This window comes from Hyaena hyaena, unplaced genomic scaffold, assembly GCF_003009895.1.
Source record: "Hyaena hyaena isolate Hyena2069 unplaced genomic scaffold, ASM300989v1 scaffold_187, whole genome shotgun sequence".
In the NCBI taxonomy this organism is placed as follows: Eukaryota; Metazoa; Chordata; class Mammalia; order Carnivora; family Hyaenidae; genus Hyaena; species Hyaena hyaena.
In genome coordinates this window covers 1,756,502-1,781,040 of record NW_024080820.1, presented here as the reverse complement: position 1 = coordinate 1,781,040, position 24,539 = coordinate 1,756,502, and the positions used below count along the sequence as shown (strand labels likewise).

The following is a 24,539-nucleotide window of genomic DNA, read 5'->3' as shown; positions in this document are numbered from 1 at the left end:
ATTTGTAAAAAAAAAAAAAAAAAAAAAAAAAAAAAAGAGTTGCATCTGAAATCCTAAGCCGTGGGGTGTCCTGGAAACGAGACACTGAAGACATGTTCGGAAGACAGATACACCAACAACACTCTAGGAAAAAGTGGTGCTCCCACTTTCGCTGCCATTTTTTTTTAAGCAGGGGCCTCTAAAAAATATATGTAACCTTCTTAATGATGGTCCAAGACCCTCCTGGTAAGGTTGCCACAGTGACATCTTGCTGCGTCCCTGAGGCAAACAAGGCCACGCTGTCCCTTTATAACACCTCTTCCTTTGCTGACAGACCACTTGATCGCTCGGCACCTGTTCCTGGTCTCTAATCTCACGGTAATAAAACCAAAAATCAATTCTGTCAGAGAACTTAATCAAAAACAGAAACTAAAGGCCCAGAGTCAAGATCCAGAGAACTTTTATGATCGATGTATGGGAGTTGTAGTGACTGAAGTCAGTGTTGGCACGTGTGTATTTGGCTTGAGTCCTTATTTTTAGATATATTTTAGAAAGTGGAAGTTACTAGGTAAATTGTACATTAAGCTGGTTATTTTAAATCTAATGAAAAGAAATGGAGTCTCAGTTTCAGATGGGTCCAACCCTTTCTAAAGTCACAGAGAACTAAGGTAATCAAAGTACCGAAGGGAATAAGCCTGGAACACAGAGACCAGGAGGAACAGCCCTCAGGGGAGTGAGTCTCATTCATTAAATCTCGGAGAGTCAGAAATGGAGTTGACAGGGACTGTACAAGGTGAGAGGCTGCACCCCAGAATGTGGAAAGGGGAGCTGGGGCTAAGTGCCTGGGCCAAAGCTGCAAGCAGCTGGGCTCAGGCTGCAGGAGCCCCGGACGGTGGAGGCAGGGTAAGGAGTGGAATGGAGAACTCCGGGAAGAACTAAGGGGGCACCTGTAGCTCCGCTACCAAGGCCTCTACCACCCCCCCCATCCACTCTGGAGTCAAGTGCAGGGAGTCAGCCCGCACCAGCTGACCCTTTCCTAAAGAAACAGAATTCGCCACAGCTTGTGAAGTCTTCCTCATTCTAGCATCCAGGGAGCCTGTGGCCTACAGACTCATCCTACAGCACAACCCGACAGTCACCCTGGGTCATCTCACCATTGGGTTTTCTGGAATAATAATGATCTACAGTTTTTATTCATGTGGTTCGATATTAAAAGTGAAAGTGGGTGTCAGTTGGGGTTCTCAATTATTCCCACTTTCAAGGCATTTTCCCTTTTGATACAGAAAGAGAAGAAAAAAGTAGGGGGGCAGGAGGTTGGTAAAAATAGGGATGGCCACACCCACAAACACTTTTTACAGGGATGAACTGCAAGGAACCACCTGGCAGGGATCTCAAGGAACCTAAAGCATGTGGCTTAATCTTTATCCCAAATGTCATCTTCCTGAGCCAACGAAAAGCAAACAAAAAGGAAAACTTGTAGACTGCTCTCTTTTTAAAGGAAACAGAAGTGTGGTCACACCATGGAGAAATTATGTTTGCTTGTAAAGGAAGGCAGAGCCACACAAAAATCAAATAGCTGTCTTACGGTGGTGGAATTAAGTGTACTTTTTGTCTGTTCAAAACTTCCTTTTCATAACACATTTCATAAAAATAAATGTGAACCAAGAAAAGACAGCAAAAAACTTTCATAATCAAGGTGATACGAATATGAGCAAACTCTTCATTCACTCAGCACCCATATATCAAACGCCTGGAGATGTGCCACCCACTTTTTCTAGGAACACAAAGTGTCTTCAAGACATCTGCGTTCTCAGAATGTTAACATGGGAACACAAAAATTCTAATGCTGCCTAAGTGTCCGTATGAATGGCCGTGCCCTGGAAAAAAGCCCAGCTCAGGTTAGTTCAGGTAATGAAGAAGACCTCGTTAGAAAGATACCGGGGTAGCTCACAAAACCAAAGACCTACAGGAGTCAAGATCGTGTCGTTTCAAGCCTACCACCAGAAGAGAAAGAAGCCCTTCTCCCAGCTTCAATCTAAAAATTCCAGGAAATTTTATCTGTTGGCCTGGCCTGGGTTACTGTCAGCCCCTGGAACTACTTCTGTGGCCAAAGGGGCAAGGCTCTTATCAGAGAACGGATAGGGTCGGGGATCTTGCCTGCTGTCGGCAAGATCAGGCCACAGGAGGAAGCCTCACTTTGACCCCCAATAAAAGGGTATTAGAACTAGTTATGAAAAATGTCCTGTGTAAGTACAAAGGAGGCTATTAAGCTATTTAAGGGGCTTAGAAGATGTATGGCAACAGCTGTCAGATGGAAAAGTGAAGAAAAAACACTCCAGGTAAAGGGACAGCAGTGAGTCACATGTCTTTCAACCTGAATGTAGGTAGCATGGATTTTTCAGCAGGGGGCGAGGCTGGAGTGGATTGTTAGGGAATCACCTGTATGCTCTGTTCAGTTTTCTGTTTTTTGTTTTTTAAATAAGACAACAGGGGGCGCCTGGGTGGCTTAGTCGGTTAAGCGTCCGACTTTCGCTTAGGTCATGATCTCGCGGTTGGTGGGTTTGAGCCCCGCGTCGGTCTCTGTGCTGACTGCCAGCTCAGAGCCTGGAGCCTGTTTCAGAGTCTGTATCTCCCTCTCTCTCTGACCCTCCCCTGCTCACGCTGTCTCTCTCTCTCTCCCCCCTAGAAATAAATAAAAATATTAAAAAAAAAAAATTTAAATAAGACAACAGAAGGCACATGAAACCTAGTTGGGAGCAGAGACAGAGGACACGAAAATCAGTTTAGAAGTGGCTGAAACAGTCAAGGTGACAGGCTAGGAGAGGGCCAGAAATAAGGCGAAGAAGAAAAGTAAAAGAGCCTTCAGCTCAAACTTATCTGGAAATATTCTTTTTTCTTTTTACCCCATGCACAGCTACAGTGGCAAACCTCCCCTAGACTTCAGTATTATGTTATCTAACCAGTTACTGTCAGCTGCAGAAACAGGACTGAACTTACGACATTTTAAATGACAAAACAAACGTTTTCTACCAAATGATCTTTCAAAATGGACACTTAATATAAGAAATTCCATTGCACATAAGGGTTCAAAGCAGTGAAGCTTATTTTAACTTTGATGTACAAACCAAATAATCACCCACTACCAGCATTCTAAATAGGTTTCCTAGCAATCCAGAGTATTTCTCCCAAGTGCATTCATCTTTTCAGTTCCCTTCTAGTGTTCTCAATTCTTTGGCTTAGCTGGGGGCTATAAATAGGACATTTGGTGATTTGTTTCGACTATGTTCCCTCCCTCAAACAGGAAGAGACCGCATACAAACCACATTAGAAAAGTACACATTTTTAAATTCTTTAATCTCCCCTAAAGTATTCCTTATTTTCATGAGGATCAGTATTAGATAATATAAATGGGGACCTACCTGCATATTCGTAGAACCACTCTAAGCATCTCTTACTTGAAAAGGCTTCTTCTTCAGTCTTTATTCTAGTTGAATCATATTTTCTATACATGCTAGAAATTGAGAAAGGAGTCTGGAATTATTTAAAGATGTTGAGTTTCTTTTAAGTAACAGTCTTTATTCTTTTACCCAAACCAGACATCTATTCAGTCAGATTTCTAGTATATTTTAAACATTTTACTTCCTGTTTAGAAGTTTCAGCTTTTGTAACTACAGTTTTAAACAGAGCCATACCCACAACAGCATTAAATAGTAAATACTTGATACAGGTTTTTCTCTAACAAGTGACCAGTAAGAACTGACTTGATATGCTCCCCTCTACCTCGCTAGCCAGAACGAACTCCAGAATGATATAGTGAGACACAGTCAGAAACAGCTAAGGTGTTTTCTTCAAGTGACAACCCTAGAACTCACTCACGTCCCTGCAAGAAACTCTCCTGACTTTTGTGTCTTACAAGTCAGGCTGGGCACAGAACACAGTTGAAGGAAGAACCTGTCAGCATTAGACATGTCAAGGGACCATGAAGCAAATAAAAAGAAACATCAAATTATGTCTACACCTCCAGGAAAACTCCTCAGGAGAGAGACGTACAGAGAAGCCGCGGCTTCTGCCACTCCCCTGTAATGCCCACTGCTGTGGGGACGGCCAGCATGAGCTGGAGAACAGAGTCGGGGGGCCGGCGGCTTCCTCCTCCGAAACTGGGACCCGCTGCAGAATTCTTTATTTTAGGATGACCCGGGGCTAAGAACCAAGATATTCCCTAGCTGGGGAGGGGAGAAAGGCAGGATCTTTAACACAGTCATTTTAATAGAAAAATTAGGAGTATATACTTTTTCTTTCTCTGATTTATATATAAGTTGCCTAAATAGGTGTGTCTGTGTGTGTGTGTATATATATATATGAACATTTATGAATACAGTTTTAATTTATATAGTATATATTATAAATCTCATACATAATTATTCTTTAGTAAGTATTTACTCATGACCTAGGCATTTATCAGAGTAACTGTATATACCTCTGATGAGAGATTCTTCGTTTTAATAACAAACATGGCAACAGGGGATTAAGATACTGAAACTGCAAACCACCAATGTTCTATTTCTTCTATAAGAGGAAGCCATACTACCCAGAAACAAAGGTGAGTACTGGCCAAGGCTTCAAACACACATGTTCCAATCCTGAACCTACGCATTCTTAGCTCACACTCTGTAACTGGCCAACACGACGGAGACCTCTATATGACACTGTAATGTCTGACTTGCCTAAAAATACTCCACATAAAAAAGGACAACTGTATACCATTCTGAAAATAAAAGAAAAATACTGACACATGCTACTGCATGGATGAACCTCAAACACCTCATGCTGAGTGACAGAAGCAGGACACATGAAGACCACTCACCTGAAATGCCCAGAAAAAGCAAATCTATAGAGAGAAGCTGAATGGGTGATTGTAGTGTCTGGGGGCGGGGGCGGGGCCGCGGACAGACTGTGAATGGGCATCAGGGATCTCAGTGGGTGGTGGAGATCTTCTAACACTGCTTTGTAGCGACAGCTGCATGAGTCCTAACAGCTTCGCAAAAATCACCGAACTGTACACTTAAATGGATGAAAGCTGTGGTATGTAAATAAAGTTGTTTTTCCAAAAAGACCAGGAGTGAAACTGAGCTAAAGCTACAGACCCTTACCCCCTGGGTGACCAATGAAACACTATCGGTAAGAGTCTCACATCCTTCAGCAACGTAGCTACCAGTTCGCAAACTACCTTCTTCATACGAAGTTATGTCAGATCGTGGTGAGAAACAACGAGTGCTACATATACAGCCAAAAAATGCGATGTGATTATTAGAATTTAGTAATTCTTTACACCAAAGAAGGACCAAGTAACCTGGCTTCCCAAAGCTGAAAATCACTGATCTATACACTGCTGATGCTTATCTTCTAAATCACCGCTGTCTTCTTAGAGATCATTATTTTCTACTCATCTGGGATATGAAGAGTGATATTATTTTCACATTTTCAAAGTCCATCTCTCTATCCTTCCAACCGAGTTGGAGCCTATTAAGTATCACAGCAGGAAAAAAGAAAAAAAAGAAACCCAGAAGAGCTCATCTAGTCCCCTTGATGTATCGATGTGAATATTCAGGCCCATTAGTGAAGTAACCTACAGGGCCAGAATGGAGGAAAACGTAAGAAAGGCAGAGAAGACTACACTTATGATGCTTGTTCATTGTTAAAAAGAGAGAGAGAGAGAGAGAAAAGGAAAAATGACGTATGAAAAACAAAGTGCAATGATAGAAATGCCTCTAACCAACAAGTCTAGTGACGTTCAGAGCTGCCAAAATTAAACAGCTCACTTATCTGAAAGAGAAGTGGTTTACACGGTCTTGTTTTTTCATTTTTTTTTTCATGTTTTTTATTTATTTCTGAGAGAGAAAGAGAGGGAGAGGGAGAGGGAAAGAGAGAGAGAGAGAGAGAGAGACAGACAGACAGACAGACAGCGTAAGCAGGGATGGGTCAGAGAGAGAGGGAGACACAGAATCTGAAACAGGCTCTAGGCTCTGAGCTGTCAGCACAGAGCCCGACGCGGGGCTCAAACCCATGAACCGTGAGATCATGACTTGAACGAAGTAGGACACTTAACTGAGCCACCCAGGTGCCCCTTGTTTTTTTCAGTTTCTAACAAATTCTCACTCATCTGAGACTCAGCCTCTGCTCAGCTAACATTGCGAGTGCGCTCAGAGCATTCACTGCCAGCAGCGCTCTCCAGCAGCCCTGCCCGGGGCCCTTGCGACAGCAATCATGGATTCCTGTGGTTGTGTGTTCCGTGAGACCCCCTGAAAGAATACATATGTACTAGTCCCACGGTCCTCAACATGCACCAATGGCAAGCCTTTCAAAGGAAAGAAAGAAACTACACCAGTTTTGGTGGATCAAGGGACACAGATAAAACTTCAATTTCTAAGAACTCAACTTGCCTAGTCTGTTTTTGTTTTATAAACCCCCACACAAAAGCAGCATCACAAGATAATTACACTCTGAAACTATGCCTGGCAGAACCAAAGCAACATTCCAGCAGTATCTGCACACGCCAAGACCCACACGGGGCCGGGCGGGAATGGGTCTCTGTGATACACGCCATTCCTTCTGATCTATGACATACCCGTCATGTCTACTTTTCTTGGCAGATAAGTCATCTCCAGAGGCAGGTCTTCTCTTTTTCCTTGGCGGCATCACTTTACTAAAGCAGTCTGAGGAACTGCAAGACCGCAGGCTTCCTACAAACAGAGTCAAAGGGCACAATGTCAAGTTTAGCCACATCCTAACATTTCTAAAGAATACAACCACCAAATTAAAAACTTTCACAGCTTGTACTGTAAAGGGTTTAGATGTTATCTGTAAATGGTGTAAGGTGAAAAAAAGGTTTTTAGTTCCTCCATGAGAAAATGGTGGGAGTCAAGAAATAACCATTGCAATGACACAGATAAGTTAATACCATCCCCACAAAACCACATCAGAAGTGGAAGTTACATTTGCTCTCCAAAAACATTAATAGAAATCATCAAAGCTTTCGGTCTCTTTTATATGTCAGTGTTCCTTCAAAAGGACCTGCACTGCTATCTCAATTGCATATTTTATTAGGCAAGGCCAGATCAACCAGTGACCTTGACTCTAAAACACAAACAAGCACATCAGTCCCAATACTCTTAAGCTTCAAGGGATATCTGACCTGAGAAAAACAGGATTTAGATTTTTTGGACAGAAGCCTGACATGATCTTGAGCACAATTCCCATACTAATTTTAAGTTTGTTTCCGCCATTTTCAGTCAGTGTTTTCAGATGCATAACTTTCATCTGGTAAAAGATACTAAACTGTAGTAACAACAATCACAACACGGAACACCTACAGGGACGTCCCTGGGAGCCAGGCCCTGACCTGTTACCCCCCAATGGGCCTACAAAAAGAGAATCACCCTTGTTGCCCATGCAGATGAGAAACTGGAGACAGAGAGTTAAGGTAAGAGGCAAAACTGGGGTTCAAACCCAGGCAGTCTTCCTTTGGACCATCTCAAACCGTTATAAATTAAAATCCTTGTATTCGTCCTGGCATAGGTGTCATCAGATATGCCATTTGGTTCACACAATAACCCCAAATGTCAGGCAGGGGCAGATCTGTACTTGACAGATGGGAAAAACCAAGGCTCAGGCAACCACGTGATTTTCCAAGGTCCCCAAAGTGTATGGCAGTGTATTCTGGACCCCCATGTGTATTCTCCATCTACTAGCTCCTTGGTAGAAGGCTCGGCCTCTCACTGAGTCAGGGACAAGAGACGGCATAAGGATGCTAGTGTTTAAATGATCTGCATTCAGGGAGTACATTCCGGCTCTTTTGAGTTTGTTTCTGCCACTTTCAGTCAGGGTTTTCAGACGCAAAACTTCCAAGCCGCATAACTATGTGGCCTGGTCAATTGCTGCTTTACTCTTTGAAGAGTAAGAACTGTGATACATACCTCTCCGGATCTTTAGGAAGGAAAGCATCCATTCAGTGAATGCTTAGGTGCCAAGCACTGTGTGTAGATGGACAAGGGAGGATGTAAAGAAGTGCATCCTAACCGCCACGCTGAAGGTCTGCGGGCAGTGTGCAGGCTGTATTGCAGCCCCAAGATGTAGGTGTGATTAGCATCCCCAGTTTCACATACACAGAAATTGACGGAGAGATGAAGTGACAGCCGGAAAGTGGTAGGTGAAATGGATGAGGGAAGTCAAGTAGCTTGGCAGTAAAGCCCCAGCCTTCAGCCGCTATTTACTGTAGCCTGTGAGGCCGTCCAGGCAGAGACTGAGAGGCAGAGAACTCAAGACAGAGCCCTGGGGAGTACGGATGTTTAAGGGTCAGGGAAAGACCTGGGCAGGGAGAAAACCTGGGAGAGTATAATGGCCTATGAGCCAGGAAGGGAGAGTTTTGAGGAGAGGTCAAGTGCACACACAGGTCAGCTCAGGGAAGAAGCAAAAGGCACACACCAGAACAGGTAACAAAGCACGGCAGCGAGGGGCCAGCAAAGGTGGAGGCCAGACTGCGACGGGCTGTGGTGGGACGCCAGGCAAGGGAACGGACGCAGCACACACAGATAGCCCTTTCCAGAAAAGTGTTCCAAGGGCAGGGAGAGCACTGTCAGGAGCTCATGGTCACAAGCCCAGGAAGAGCAACGATCAGGACTGAAACCTCAGCCCCAGTTCACAGTGAGGCTTCCACACTGTGCCAGGTTCCCAGGAGGACATGCTTCAGGAACGGGCCAGCAGCAAAGCCCCTTTTCTGCTGTGAACCAGGACCACTGCCTGAATGAGGCTTCTACCCAGTGCCAGGTCCTGAACAACGCATCAGCTTGAGGATCCTGCTTGCTCCTTTAGCACAGAAGCAGACCCCAAACAGGGCTACAAAGACGACCCCAATCAGATCCTGTCTTTGAAAGAATGGAAACAGGGGGGGGCTTTAAGAGACCCAAAGCATACCGTATCTCTCTCCCTGACAATAGCAGCAGCAACTGGAAAAGAAAGCCAGAGAAAAGTGCCGCCCACCACTACACACACCATCCTCCCTATGAAGCGGTGGTCCTGTTTATAAACAACATTAGAGCATACAAAATGGTCCAAAGACTTTGAGTGACCCAAGCTTTTGGAGACTGCCAACACACAAGAAAAAGATTCATTCTTTTCCATTAACGCTTTGGGCTGGGGCTTGCAGAATGTGAAAATACATCCTGCCTAGCTAGAAAGCCTGCCACACTGCTCAGAAATAACGGTCTGTCCAAGAAATAACAAGAGCCGGTGAGGATGTGGAGATAAGGGAACTCTTGTGCACAGCTGATGGGAACGTAAACTGGTGCAGCCACTGTGGAAAAGTGTGGAGGTTCCTCAAAAAAATTAAAAACAAAACTACTAGATGACTCAGCAATCCCACTTCTGGGTATTCACCCAAGGAAAACAAAAACACTAATTTGAAAAGAATACATGTACATTTGTTGCAGCATGATTTACAACAGCCCAGGTAGGGAGCAACCTAAATGTCCATCAATAGATGAATGGATAAAGACGATGTCATATACATACACAATGGAATATTACTCAGCCACAAAAAATGATGAATTCTTGTCATTTGCAACAACATGAATGGAGCTAGAGAATATTATGCTAAGTGAAGGAAGTCAGAGAGAGACAAATCCCATAGGATTTCACTTATGTGGAATCTAAAAAAACATGAACACACAAATAAAAAAACAGACTCATAAGTACAGAGAACAAATTGGTGGCTGCCAGTGGAGAGGTGGGTCAAGGGGATGGGCAAAATAGGTGAAAGGGATTAAGATTATAAAATAAATATAGTTATAAAATAAATTATAAAATAATAAGTTATAAAATAAATAAGTCACAGGGATGCAAAGTACAGAATATAGTGATTAATACTATAATAACTGTGTATGATCAGAGATGGTAATGACACTTATCCTGGTGAACACTGTATAACGTACAGAATTATCAAATCAATATGTTGTACACCTGAAATCAATATAACACTGTATGTCAACTATAACTTAATAAAAGAAAGGAAGGAAGCGCAGTCTGTCTTATACCTTGAGGTTCATTTCCCCCTCCCTGAATCTGTAAGTATGAAGAAAAGTCATTTCCTTCCAGTACTGGTCATGGCTTGGTTCTGAGCACCTAGTCTGGCAATAAACTCTCCCTCACACCAGTGTTTGCAGGACTCTCCCTCACATCAGTGTTTGTAGACCTCTCCCTCATACCAGTGTTTGCAAAACACAGAGGAAAATGTACTATATTTCCTCAGCCTGTGGAACAGTGAACACTTATTTAAAATAATGTCCTCACAATATTCGCCAATAAAGGTTAATCCACTCGCTCCTCTCCTATCCGCTTCCTCACAGACAAACTGGTATAATGTCTGGCTTTCACTGAATCCTACTCAACAAGAGTATCATGTTTTTGGAAAACATACAAACATCTTAAGTTCACTAACTTTTTCAACTTTCTCTTATTTTCTTCCTTATTTGATGAATGCTTTCTGTGAAAAGGTTTCACAAATCAATTTCCCTTGTGTCTGTATAGAATGCACTCATATTTGAGCCCCAATATGGCATTTTATTCTTTTATTTATTTAAAATTTTTACCTCCTAGCCAAGAATCATGGCTTTTGTTCAGATCTCTCTACTCTACTGATCAGCATAAGTGAGTGGCTACTGTGGGGCCATCTTTCACAAAGAAGCAACACCTGTGTCACATTTCCAGCACTCACTGGCTCACTGATCGCCACCCCCAACCCGGCCTCAGAGGAAAGACACATCCAATCCCTACACCCGGATACAAAGAACTACACAGCACAGCTTCAGAGGCAGGACCCAAGATAGAACCCAGAAGGACAGTGAAAAGTTTCAGACTACACAATAAGCAATTTATTTTTATTTTTATTTATTTTTGAGAGAGAAAGAGAGAGAGACAGAGCATGAGCAGGGGAGGGGCAGAGAGAGAGGGAGATGCAGAATCTGAAGCAGGCTCCAGGCTCTGAGCTGTCGGCACAGAACCCCATGCAGGGCTGGAACTCACTGAATGCAAGATCATGACCTGAGCTGAAGTCGGACACTCAACCAACTGAGCCACCCAGGCGCCCCCAAAAACAATTTTTTAATGTGAGGAAAACAAGTTTACTTAAAATACTTTGCCAACATGAACCAAGCCAACAAATAGAGAGCACAAAACTCAAGTCTTATTTGCCCCAAACCTGCTCCTCTTCCTCCTCACATGGCTCCAGGGATCCCATCCGAGCAAGAGCAAGAACTAGGGTTTGTAAGTGCACATTCCATGGTATGCCCTGGTTCGCAGGGCCCCGTCTGGTTTACCTATGCACACACAGCAGTTAATATAGTATCTTAGTACAATAAGATATATACGTTCTTGAAAATCCTACAGTAGACTTTCAATATTCAATATAGATTTGTTAAATAAATGTGCTTCTCAAACACGTATAAATTAAATTCTACTTTAAAAAGTCAGTACATTTCGGGACAGCTGGGTGACTATTTGAGTGTCCAACTCTTGGTTTCAGCTCAGGTCATGGTCTCACGCTTCTGTGAGAATGAGCCCCACATCGGGCTCTGCACTGACAGCGCAGAGCCTGCCTGGGATTCTCTCTCCCTCCCTCCGTCTGCCCCTCTGCTGCTCATGTGCACACACACATTCTCGCTCTCAAAATAAATAAATAAGCATTTAAAAAAAAAAAAGGCAGTACATTTCTTCAGTACCTTTCCAGAGACTTAAAACACCTGTGAATAGATAACATACCATCATTTCAGACTTTTCCCTGTTTATCAGTAAAATAAGCACTTTACTTTAAGTCTCCTGGCAAGCAGGATTTTTTAAACAAAAATATTCAAGAATGTCTGCTTCTCAAAACAACTCTGATATAATTTTTATTATAAAAAGACTTATTTGTTTAAATGAATGTTTTACAAAATTGTATTTATTTGCATCATTAAATTTATGCTTTACTCAGAACTTATATCACATAATCTACTTCCATTAAACTTCATCTTTAAAAAAACAAAATAATATGCAAATAACAATCAGGAATGTTATGAAATGCTTATCTCCTTCAAAGAATGGACTATTTGGGGCACCTGGGTGGCTCAGCTGGTTAAGCATCAGACACTTGATTTCAGCTCAGGTCATGATCTCACAGCTCCTGTGACAGAGCCCCACACAGGGCTCTAGATGGAGTGCTCAGAGTCTGCTTGGGATTCCCTCTCTTCCTCTCTCTCTGCCCCTCCTCTGCTCATGCACTCTCTCCTTTTCTCTCAAAATAAACAAATAAGCTTTAAAAAAACAAAACAGAGAATGGACTATTTTAACACTAAAAGTATTTACTTAACTACAATCAATCTGACATTATAGGTAGACGTAAAATATTAAGGCTGACGTTTTAAAAAGAACTTTGACGAACTTTCATGAATCTGAGAGGTATTATTACCATCTCAATTCTACAGATGAGAAAACTGGCCCATAAGGTTGAGTACCCAAAAGTTCCTAAATCAATAAATACTTAACAAAGAAAAGCAACTTCCTGTAGGTGAACTTTAAGAAACTCCAAAATTCATTTGAAATGATCAGAGCTGCAAGTTTTCATTCTTTGCCAATCACCCAAGAAAAAAGCAGTGATGAAAACGATTTTAAAGCTCTATCTTACAAGAGGAGAAATATCTGGCAGATATATATGAAAGAAGAAAAGCCTTCTGATAACAATAATAATAATAAAGCAGGAGGAAGAAGAGAAGAGTAATCTCAACTAATAATCCCAAGCTATAACTCTCATTCCTTATAATTATCTTGATGTTCTGGTGTTCAGTCTCAACATTTCTACACTAGATGGATAGTCAGTGTGAAATCTAGCCTGATGCCAGGGTGGATACATGATTCTTAGGAAGGCAATACAAATTGTTTATATTTTTACCCAAGGTTATGATTTGAGTTCATTTCTTTTTGGTTTAGTGTTAAAAAAACTTCAGGTCACTAAAGTAGATCGAAAGTGACCTAAGGTGTTAAAACAAATGAAATACTCTATCAACTGACTGCATTTTCAAATAAATCAGGAAGTTGACGAATTCTTCCCACATTAAACAATTAGAAATACTGCCAACATTTTTCAACATTTTTTTTTTTAAGTATCTGGTCCCAGAGAATCTATTTTAAAGAGAAACTTGAGTTCACGTGTTTGGACCAAAGGCCTTTTAATAACTATCTGGCTTGTTGTCTTGATAATAATTTAACTAAATATGTTATTCTTAACAAACATTATCAAAGTAGGTGCACCACTGCCTTTCCCTTTTCAACCTTTTTGTTTGTGGGCCTCAAGAGGTCCATAAAATTAGGGAATTATTCTGACCTTCCCTAACTTAGTAGAAATGTATGTTCCAGTACAAAAATGTCACTGTCTGGGGTGCCTGGGTGATTCAGTCAGTTAAGCATCCGACTCTTGGTTTCGGCTCAGGTCATGATCTCACAGTTTCGTGGGTTCAAGCCCCATGCTGGACTCTGCACGGGAAGATTCTCTCTCTCTCTCTCTCTCTCTCTCTCTCTCCCCCTCCCTCCCTCCCTCTCTGCTCCTTCCCAACTCGCACTGTCTCCGTCTCTCCCCAATAAACTTAAAAAAAAAAAAAAACCTTCACTGTCTAATTTTTAATTTTATTGAGCTTGTTGTATCATATCCCTGTTTCACTTAATAACATTTTACATGGTTCATTCTGCCACTTGACTACTTTTTGTAGAGCTATTTCACCTCACTACTCACTGAACAATGGCACAAAGACACAGTAATTTAAATTGACAAATAGATCATATTTTTAAAACATCTTCCTAGTACCTAATATTTTCTTTTATTTACTTGAACAGATCATTGAACTACTTGCTTGCTTGAGTGAAACTATCAGTGTCTAAATGTGCAATTTTTATCCTATTACTTAAGACAAAAAAAATTTTCCTTTCCTTTCGTCTCTAAATATTGACTTCTGACATCTAACTTCTCTTACGCATTTTTTTGTCCTTCCTGTTCAGCATTTTTTATTCATTCTCTAGAATTTGGATTTGGGGCTACTTGCTCAAGATCAACTCTGTCTGTCTGTCTCTCTCTCTTTCTGGTGGGGGGAAACTGAAAGCACCAAAGAAAAGCGTTGGAGGAGACAGAGCAGGAAGATACCGGCCTCTTTTGCACTTGGTTGGCTCTTCCACAGTGTCCTGCAGATACTGCTGAGGCCACCGCTGGGCCAAAAGATTCAAAGCAGCATTACAGTGATTAATGTTCTCAGATTTCCAAACATGACAGATTTTCTGTTGTTTAATTTTTTAAGTAGACTCAGGTATGGTAATCACAAGTGATGCTATAACCAAATGGGGAAATGTTCATGAAATGGACTATTCTTAAGGAATCCCTGATGCTAACTGATACTGACTGGCACGTCTGAGGTCCCAGGCACCGCACCAGCATGTCACATACCAAATGTCACACATCCCCACCACCCCCAAGGGTGAGAGAGGAGGCGCGAGGCCAAATACACTTTCCACTTTCATTTTCTTAATTACAGCTTCCAGTTATTTAATTGCTATATTCAGGTTAAATATTTAGATATAAAATTACTATAGTAACAATATTCATTGAAATCTAAAGTTCAAAGTTAACCGCGTAATGTATAAGATTTGGAACTCAGAGGTCTTATTACCCCAGCTAAAGAGGAAACAATCTCAACGTATACATAAACACAGAATGCAGTTTTAAATCGAACTACACTAAATCTTAAGTTTAAAAAATCCTCAGAGCCCACCAACATATTATTTTAGACTTGGAGAGAAATGTGCCTTACTACTTAGCTATTAAAGCTGGCCCTAAAAATTTTATTTCGGCATTACTGGTAGCAGCCAAGTTAAACACACTTAAATGTACACCAATAGGAGGCTGCAGCACCATATTATGATATATCCATGAACTCTAAAAATGCAGAGATATTAAAGTATAGAGCACAGGCTTCATAAATGTGCTGCTATGAAAAGGTCATGATATACTGAGTGACCAACACAAAAGGCACGTACAAATATATACTGCACTGGGGGAGGAAATAGCCTCATCATCATCTGGGAAATAAACATAAGACTATAGGAGTCACCCGTGCAGAGTCAAGCAGGGAGTGCTAATGGGGGTTAAAAGCTGGAGGGGTCACAAAATGGAATAGAAGTTTTCATTTTTTTATTTTGTCCCCTTTTTTTTTTTTTTAATGTTTGTTTACTTTTGAGAGAGAGAGAAACAAAGTGAGCAGGGAGGGGCAGAGAGAGACACACACACACAGACTCCATCCAGGCTCTGCACCATCAGCAAAGAGCCCGACGTGGGGCTTGAACTCACGAACCACAAGATCATGACCTGAGCTGAAGCCAGATGCTTGGCCGACCGAGCCACCCAGGCACCCCTATTTTATACCTTTTCAACACTTCTTTTAAAACCTGGGGCACACAATGTTTTTAAAATTGATTAAGCAAATTGTTTTTGACTGCCCTTGAGTTGATTTACTGACACAAAAAGACGAGATGAAGGGAGCCTCTGTGACCCGGCCTTCTAGAGCACACCCGCATACACTCCGCTCACTCCTTGCCCTGGAAGGAGGACGGTCTAATCCAATTAGTGGTCCAGGGAGAAGAAGCTGAGCAGAGGGGCCGGGCCTCCTCTGAACTCCCTTTTCAGGAGAAGTTCGGATCCTTCCACTGAGGTCAAGTGGGGGGCTGTGGGGGCAGGGGGACAGCGGGTGCGCCGGCCTGTGCTTGGCTAGCTGTCATGGCGGTGACCGGGTATAAGGCTATTCAGTTCAGGCGAGGTACTAAACAGCCCCTGCATTCTTGCTATACATCTAAGCTGTGCTTTCCAACAAAACTGTTACTTCAATCTCTATCTCGTGTCTCATTTTCAGCTGATTCTGAACCAATGTGGAGGAGAGGGTGGCAGAGTTCTAAATCTCCAAACTTCCAAGATAGACCATTAAATGAATAAAGAAAGATGCTGTATAACATGTACAGTATGATCTCAGACGCTAAATTTTTAAAAGTCCTGTACAAGTATATACGCATGCATAAAAATGGCTGAAAGAACAAACATTAAACACCATACGGGAGGGAAGGTTGGATTGGGAGGAGAGGACGACCGTCACTTGTCACTCCATCCAGTTTTGTGCTCTCCAGGCACGTATTCCTGTATTACTGTGGTGCTTCTAAGAAACTTTAAAGATGTTTTAATAATTTTTGCTGGAAGTCATAGAAACCTTAGAACAAGTGCAAGTTGCCGAACGTTCCGCTTATCAACAGTTTGGGAGAAGTGGTTCTCAGAGTGTGGTCTCCAGACCAGCTGCATCAGCATCATCCAGGCGCTTGTGCGTTTGTTAGAAATGCAAACTCTGGGGCCCCAGCCCAAACCTACAGAATCAGAAACTCTGGGGCGGAGCCTAGCAATCTGTTTTAACAAGCCCTCCCTGGCCGATTATAAGCCAGCTCAAGTTTAAGAACCACAGAACTACAGTAACAGTTCATAATAACGGTTTCAATTATTCCACTGCAAAGTCCTCAGGACCTATACAACACACACAGACACACACACACACACCCCTACCCACCTAGTAAATCATCTTTCATCTCAATGCAACAAGCATTTATGCAATACCTTTCAAACTGCATTACCGTAGCAAGTTTTTAGTATTAACGAAAATACTTCAGTAAAGAAACAATATGGTGAAGCCACTAGGGAGACTCCCCAGCCTCTTGAAAGGGACTGAAGTGCTCTGACATAAACCAGAGACCCACAACGGACATATACCCCTGGGAAGGAGCTGTAACATGGCTTCCTGCACACACCCTGAAAAACATCCTCAACCAAGTAATGACTTGTTGGTGTTATTACAAAACAGATCATTCTCAGCTAGTAGTTCTCCTTCATAACTTTATTATGAAGCTTATTTAAAATTAAGTAGTGTAAGCATTTACAGATACCTGTTGGGTGATCGTCTTGGCCAATGTCTTCTGTTAGATTCTGCAAGAAATAGGTTCATTATTACCAAGAAATCACATACCATTCAGTGAGTCTTAAAATTCAGTATTGTCCTAAACAGCTGATATCTCAACATCCATAATGTAAATTTTTACCAAATACACTTAAAACAGTTACTTTAAATGGTTCATCGTCTTCAAAAGCTGGACTTACTAGCTTATTAAGGGTGTGGTAGATCTTGTGAATATTTGCCAGTGTCGAGAGATGAGAGTTCAGCTGGAAGTCTTTAAAAGAAAAAGAAGAAAATCAGTGTCATTGACTTCCCATGCTGCCAAACAACTGTTTAAAAAAAAAAAAAAAAAGAAGTGAAAACAAATGTTTTGATACCACTGAATGGTATCTCCATTAATTTGATACTTATTAAATAAAATACAACATGCAACTACCGACCTATCTCTTAGAGATAAAATCTGACCATAAAGTTAAGTCCCCAACCAAATGTTTAAGTTCACAAGATTTTCATGTAAATTGTAAGGTAAAACCAAAATCCTTCGGTGGTTGTAAAATCCTACCAGCAATGAACCTGAACTTGAGAAAAATGTCAATAATGTGAGCAAATTAAACAAGTCACATAGATGGAAGAAAGAATCACAAAAGAAATGTATTCACTTTCTCTTTCCCTTTCCTTTTCTCTTCCCCAGAATTACTAATACAGTATCAAATCAAGCTCCTGGCAAGAAAATAATAGAAAAGCATCTCAACCATTTGGCGTTTCTGACAATATATTTATTTTATTGGCTCGCATACAACAGAGAGAGCAAAAATGGAACCAAAGCTCCTCCTCTCCCATCAAGCAAACACAGACACATCCTGGGACCGGGCTGCAAGCGGAGTCCACAGCCCAGAGCTACAGTCACTTGCGCTGCAGCAGCAAGCCGCCACAGACCCAGGAAGGCAGAAGCAGAAATCGTGCTCATAAACATGCCCAACTCAAAGAACATATCCTCCACATCTCTAATAATTTCAGGATTACACGCTAAATCACACATGCATCTTAGAATCCCGTACAACATAAAATTTTTCAACTGTTAGGCTTGGGAATCTCTGATCTCAAATGTTTCTTTTACAGTCAAGTATGCCTGTATACATATTGGCTACATAAAATGCAAGTTAAAAGTCTATGAATAACTTTACATTTGAATAAGCATCAAAGAAGGATTTTCATAAAATATCAAGATTTAGATTAGTTCCTTTTCCTTACTATCGTAAAGGTTAGTCTGCAAGTAACCTTGAAAAGATACTGGAACTCCCTAAGTGACATTATCCTGATAAAAAAAAGAAAACAATCGCCCTTCACTGCACTAGTGTATTTGGGATTTGTGTTGGGTGCAAGGAATAGAGCAAAGAGCAGATGCCACAACACAAGCGGTCTGTGCTGGGCTGGACGCTGGGCTGGACTCTGGGCTGCTGCTCCAAGTCTGGAAAGCATGTGGACTTCCCGGCCAGTATTTAGAAAGCGTTCCTTTCTTTTCCCAACTGTGCCAGGAACCCAGCTCTGGACTGGCCTGCAGCACAGAAGGGCTGGCAGGCGGCAGAGCCTCTGGCACTTACTCATCACCAGCCGGGGCAGCAGGCCCTCCTTGCACACAAACACGTGCACTGCTCCGGCCCACCTGGTGGCAGTCACGGTCACACACTCTGGTCACAGCCACTGACAACTGCCCAGAATTCTTGGCTGAGAGACAACCTGAGCTGGGTCTCAGGCTCTCAATGGGCTTTGACCACAGCCAAGTGTTAATTGTTAAGCATCTAAATGGTTTAGCCGTACTTAAGGTAAAAGATGACATAATGTGGCACAGAGTCTTGATTTTCCATCTTACTTAGTACAGTTGCATGTAAAAGGTTTAGGAAAGCATCTGGAGTATGGGGACATGTGTGTGTATATTTACTGATATTTATATTTAATAAACATTGACAGGGTCTCTAAAGCTAGAAGCAACAGCCCTCTCCTGAGCCACATGAGACTTTGGGGAACTTACACATTCGCAGCCCCCTTGACCCACACCTACCACCACACCATAATTGCCCCCTTTTTGTACTCATAATTTGAAAATCAGAGGACAAAGGATACATTCCATTATCATCTTCAAATTAAATCCTGAATTAAACTCCTGGAACCCCCAAAAAACAAAAACTAAAAAAATGTAAGAGTCTAGATTCTCTCTTCACTGAGGCCACGTGGAGCCAGGACAGAAAAGGGGGCTTGCCGAAGATCATTCAAGCACTGAAGTTTCCAGACGCCCCCTATGCTATAGTTTTTCCATCCTTCTGATGTTAATTCAACTGTCAAAATTCACATAAAAGAATCTAAATGAATTAAAATTTCTAAATCCTTCTACACACACACACAGTTCCATACAAAAATCACAGCCAAATAACCCCACTGATGTACAACCTCTCTGTGGAGTCTGACAGCTAATTTGAATCTCAGGTCTACCAGTTATTTAATCTAAATCTTGATTTTCTCGTCTATAAAATGAGATTACAATGCCTTAATGTGCCAGACATTCATTACAATGTCTGGACCATATTAAGTGCTCAATATAAGAGACCAATGATCACTACATTTGCTGGGATCATTTTCCAAATCATGCCACTATCTAAAATGGTCTCTAACTTCCACAGGTCCAGGTCAAGGGCCACAACAGAAACTCCACAAAGGTGGTGCTCCCTCTGTGACTGAGGCATGTGGCCCAGTAGATCGTTACAGGCTGTGATGGCGGCATTTCTGTATTCACACACCACCAACTGATGTCCACAATGATGGGCAAAGATAATCTCAGCACAGAGGAAAAAATACACAAGAGCATTTTAAGACCAGGTTCTAGATATGAAGTTTCACTTCACAGGCAACGAGAATAACAAGGCTTATTTGGCAAGGCACATAACAAGATAGTCAGCAATTCTCCATTTCCATACCACGGTCATCACCACCTCATCATCACTTCACCGAAAGAAAAAAGAAAAGGAAACAGCAACACATATAATTTTTCTTTAGCTTCAACAAGGGAAGAAGCAGCTAAGGAGGTGGCACAGATTCAGAGAAAAAAAAAGACAAAAAAGGCATTAAAAGATAAATCCACAAAGGTTAACATATACTGAATTTATGGTTCATCTGTTCGGTGCTCAGGGCAAGTAATAGACCTTGAAATCTAAAATAGATTTCACATCCTTAAGGAATAGATGTTAAGGGTAAAGATCAAATGCTTTACAGAGAACGTATTTAGGAAAGCACTAACTGATTCATAAAAATTTCCTTCTGCTCATATTTCAATTCCAAAGGATAAATGCTAGGTTAAGTCACCTTCACTCCAGAATCAGATGGCTCTCCACAGTACAGCAGTGACCGGGCTTCACCCTCCTGTGTGGCACGCAAACCCTAGAGCCTGTTATATTAAAAGCAAAAACTGGCTCTGCAGAAAGGCATAACCTGTGTGATAAACAGCTTGCCTAAATTATCTTCTAGGTATTCCGGGCATTCTTAAAACCATCCGCAAATGTTAACTGGGCATAAAGCTCCCTGGGTTTTTGTTTGTTGTTTTGTAATTACCATTTGCCATGACCTACATAACATAAGAAAAAAGTGAGTGCCACTGAGGCGAGGTCAAAGTCCACGTCCCTAAATTACCGTAGGCTTAGAGTTCCACAATATAGACAGGGACATAAATATTAGGAATGGAACAATTATGTAAGTTCAGACAAGCGACCATCAGCGACAAGAATCAAATGTAAAAATTAGCAGTCCTCATAGGAGTTTAGTTCCAGAAGAGGGTGAGACAACCATTTAAACACTTAAAAATCAAATCTTTTCCTTCATACCATCCTCACTTGTCAAATGTAGCTGGAAGAGGATCCTCACTGCAACAGCAATAAAAAGCAATCATACATACAGGGCTAAACTAATATGTAACATAAAAATGAAAAAACAAGTTTACTGAAAGACATAAATGTAGAGCTATGACACTCCTGCAATGGAAAGACTCAGTATTGTAAAGCAATCACTTCCCCTCTGCACTAAACTACGAATTAAATGTAATCAAATTCCTATTCTTCCTGCCTCCCAGATCCCCACCCCAAAAGAGGTGGAGAAAAGGAAGGGAGTCAGGCAGACTGATTCTAAAGTTCATCTGAAAGAACAAACATGCTGGCTTTGCCAAGAAATTGTTGAAAAAGAAGAATGAGGAAGAACTTGCCCTATCAGATATCAATACAGAGTATAAAAGAGAGGTGGGTAAGCCCTTTTCAGAGAGCCAGATCATAAATATTTTTAGGGTGGTGGGCTCTGCAACTACTGTGCCATTACAGCTCACAGCAGCCATAAATACCTAAACCAATGAGCATAGCTGTGTTCCAATAAAACTATAAAAACGAAGTGGTAAGGCAAATTTGGCCTGTGGGCCACAGTTTGCCCATGCTTGGTGTAATGGTACAATAATTAGAAAGGTACATGTCCAAGAAGACACATCAGTGGAAGAGTGTTGATGTACATATGTATAAACACACTGTGTAATTAATATATGATAAAATGGCCTTTCAAATAAGTGAGGAAGAGCTAATCATTCGATAGAGGGGGATCTAGCTAAGCAGATGGAACAAATTAAAGTTAATTCCAACCTCACCCAAAAGTCACATACAGATGGAAAGGGAAGGCATTCGAGGCAAAAGAAAAGCTCTTCTCTTGGGCTCAGGGTTCTGTGTGCTCTGCTTCTACCCACATCTGCAATCTCATCTCCTACCCGTCCTCCCCATGCTGCTGCTCCTCAGCCACAATGAGCTTCCTATTGTTCAGTGAATATTCCAAGCACACTCCTACTTAAGGACCTTTATAATACGAGCTTTGCCTTGAGCCCTCTTCTCTCTAATAACAACATGGCTTGCTCTCACATTTCACCAGGTTGCCATTTAAATATCACCCCTTTTTTTTTTTTAAAGTTTATTTATTTTGAGAGACAGAGAGAAAACCAGCAGGAAAGGCGGAGAGAGAGAGGCAGACAGAGGATCTGAAGCAGGCTCCAGGCCCTGTGCTGACAGCAGAGAGCCCAACGCGGGGCTCAAACTCACGAACGGTGAGATCCTGACCTGAGCTGAAGTCGGTCGCTTAACCTACTGAGCCACCCAGGTGCCCCTAAATATCACCTTCTTAAACAACGCTGCCAGAGTAACCAACAGGACCCCTTCTTTGATCTTTCACCTCACCATTCCTTTTTTCTTTTCTCTGTATCATATTTGCCATCTTTCTCTCCCAATTAAAGTGTAAGCTTCACAGAAGCCAGGACTTAGTCTTGTCCACTACTGTATCTTGTCCACTAGTACCTATTTAGAACACCATCTGGCACATAATAGGTGCTCAATAATTACTCAGTGAATAAATGCAGATACAAAGGCACCAAACCTTAATTTTGATATATTCAGGGCACTTCAATTGCATCCACACCAATAGCTCTTCAACTGTGAGAAGCAGTGTGGTAAAAGAGGATATTCACAAGGAAGGTAAAGGCCAGAAAATGAAGGATGTGTAAACTCTGCTGACCTGTTCAGATTTACTTTCTTAAGGACTCGTATGCCCAACGGGGCCAACAGAGGCTACCCGCAAACCAATATCCAAGCAGATAAACAGGACACATTCAAGCAGCATCAATTCTACTCAACAGAACTCACTCTGAGAAGATTACACAAACACAACAACGTGACTGTGGCAGAAGACCACAGAACCCTCACCACACGGGCCTGCGCTGCTCCTGGAGGCCTCTGAGCACTGCTGGGAGTGTGGGGGCTGCACGGCGAGGCGATGTTTAAGTCCAGAATTCTTTCGAAGGGTCACTCCGCGGCAAGAGTGTGGCCTGGACGGCGGGTGGCCTCTCATGAAGACCACGGGGAGGGGCTGAGGGGGGCACAAGAAGGCCTTCCGGGAGACAAGTGGCAGTACAAGCGGAGAGGAGCAATCCCAGGGCAGCGGGAGTGCAGAGCAGCCACGCTTAACTCACACAAGTTCAACTTTATTCACTCGCCCAAAAAAAAGAGAGGAGGAAGAGAGAATAAATGTCAATTGTCCCACAACCACCCTCCGTTCTCCTTAAGGAGCTGGAGGCAGGCAGCACAAGCCCACAGTGTCTCCTAAGTCTGGGTTTCCATGCACTGCCACATTTTGCGCATCTCACAACACTGGATGCGTCTAGTATTTAAAAATGGATTTCCCATAAAGCATGGTCCCTCAGCACAGGCCAGATGCTTGGGCTGGTGCTCCACTGAGGAACCAGCGACCTGCTCCCCCGCTGGAGGAAAGAACTGGCCATGCTGGATGCGTCTGAGACAACCCCGGTGGGGGGGAGGGGGGGGACAGGGGAGGGGCACCTTCTCAAAGTGTCCCCAAGGGCTATTTTTAACGCAGGTGATTTTGACCTTACCAGTGGACCAGAACTAACCTCTACATAAAATGTCACTGTGCTGTGAGGAAAAACCACCATGAGTGTCTTCAGGAATAAGAGGAGTTCAACGTTTCATGTCCGTTTGTCCAATTCTCGTTCTCCTGGCTCAGGCAGATCATACTGGGAAGGATTCACACCTTCTGATTCCCCATGCAAGGCCCATTCCTCCACCCTAGCTTATTTGTAATCAGAGCAAAAACGGATCTATCTTCATGCTCCATAAGAGGAAAAAGCAACACCATTTCCCACCCAAAATTGTTAATAATCAAATACACAAATTAGACTAACATTTTCTTTTTTTTTTTTTTTAATTTTTTATTTCTAGGAGAGAGAGAGAGAGACAGCGTGAGCAGGGGAGGGTCAGAGAGGGAGGGAGTCACAGACTGAAACAGGCTCCAGGCTCTGAGCTGGCAGTCAGCACAGAGCCCGACGTGGGGCTCGAACCCACGAACCGTGAGATCATGACCTAAGCGAAAGTCGGACGCTTAACCAACTAAGCCACCCAGGCGCCACTAGAGTAACATTTTCTTAAAAGTTACTCAAACTGGCTAAATTCAAAACCACTTACCAACTTTTTAAGAGGAAAGATGCGCAGAGAAGCTACCACTAATAACACCAGTGTTATTCTGATTTCAAGCACCCTTCTTTCTTCTGAGCACTAACAGTTAATGAAAGTATTTTATTATTAGCTAAACTCTAGTTGGTCAGTGAGCAGCGCTCTCGGGTCTAGAGGTTTTCAACGCAGCGCTATGCACAGATATGTACTTAATAAATGCTTCCTGATGGCAACGAAAGTGATGAACTAAACCAGTAAAGGCTCTTCTGGAGGGGAGGAGCAGAATGACCATGGTATTGACAAAAAAGTGAAACAAAATCGGACAAAATTAAAGGTTATCAAAATCAGCAAGTGTCCTGAATGTTTCTGGGACAGAACCAGAACATGGTCGAGCAGAGTGGGATAAGGCCTCTCTAACTGCGGTTCCATACGGAATGCTTAGGGGTTCTCCAAGCTACAGGTTACAGGGCCCATTCTC

The 24,539-nt window shown here is 42.3% G+C and overlaps 1 protein-coding gene across 10 annotated transcripts in view; it reads right to left on the bottom strand.

Annotated features, from left to right (window-relative positions):
- Positions 1-24,539, bottom strand: part of DCUN1D4 (defective in cullin neddylation 1 domain containing 4) — an 85,358-nt gene that overhangs the window by 37,635 nt on the left and 23,184 nt on the right. For 5 of the 10 annotated variants that reach the window (XM_039241082.1, XM_039241086.1, XM_039241088.1 and 2 more), the window contains exons 1-5: positions 22,799-23,083; positions 17,234-17,304; positions 17,023-17,062; positions 6,605-6,719; positions 3,399-3,490 (exon numbers count right to left, since the gene is read on the bottom strand). In XM_039241082.1, coding sequence (XP_039097013.1) covers positions 3,399-3,490; positions 6,605-6,719; positions 17,023-17,062; positions 17,234-17,304; positions 22,799-22,943 — 463 coding nt within the window. In that variant the 5' untranslated portion in view covers positions 22,944-23,083. Of the gene's footprint in view, positions 1-3,398; positions 3,491-6,604; positions 6,720-17,022; positions 17,063-17,233; positions 17,305-22,798; positions 23,084-24,539 lie in introns of those variants that run through there. The other 5 variants (XM_039241083.1, XM_039241084.1, XM_039241087.1 and 2 more) reach the window with 2 other exon arrangements.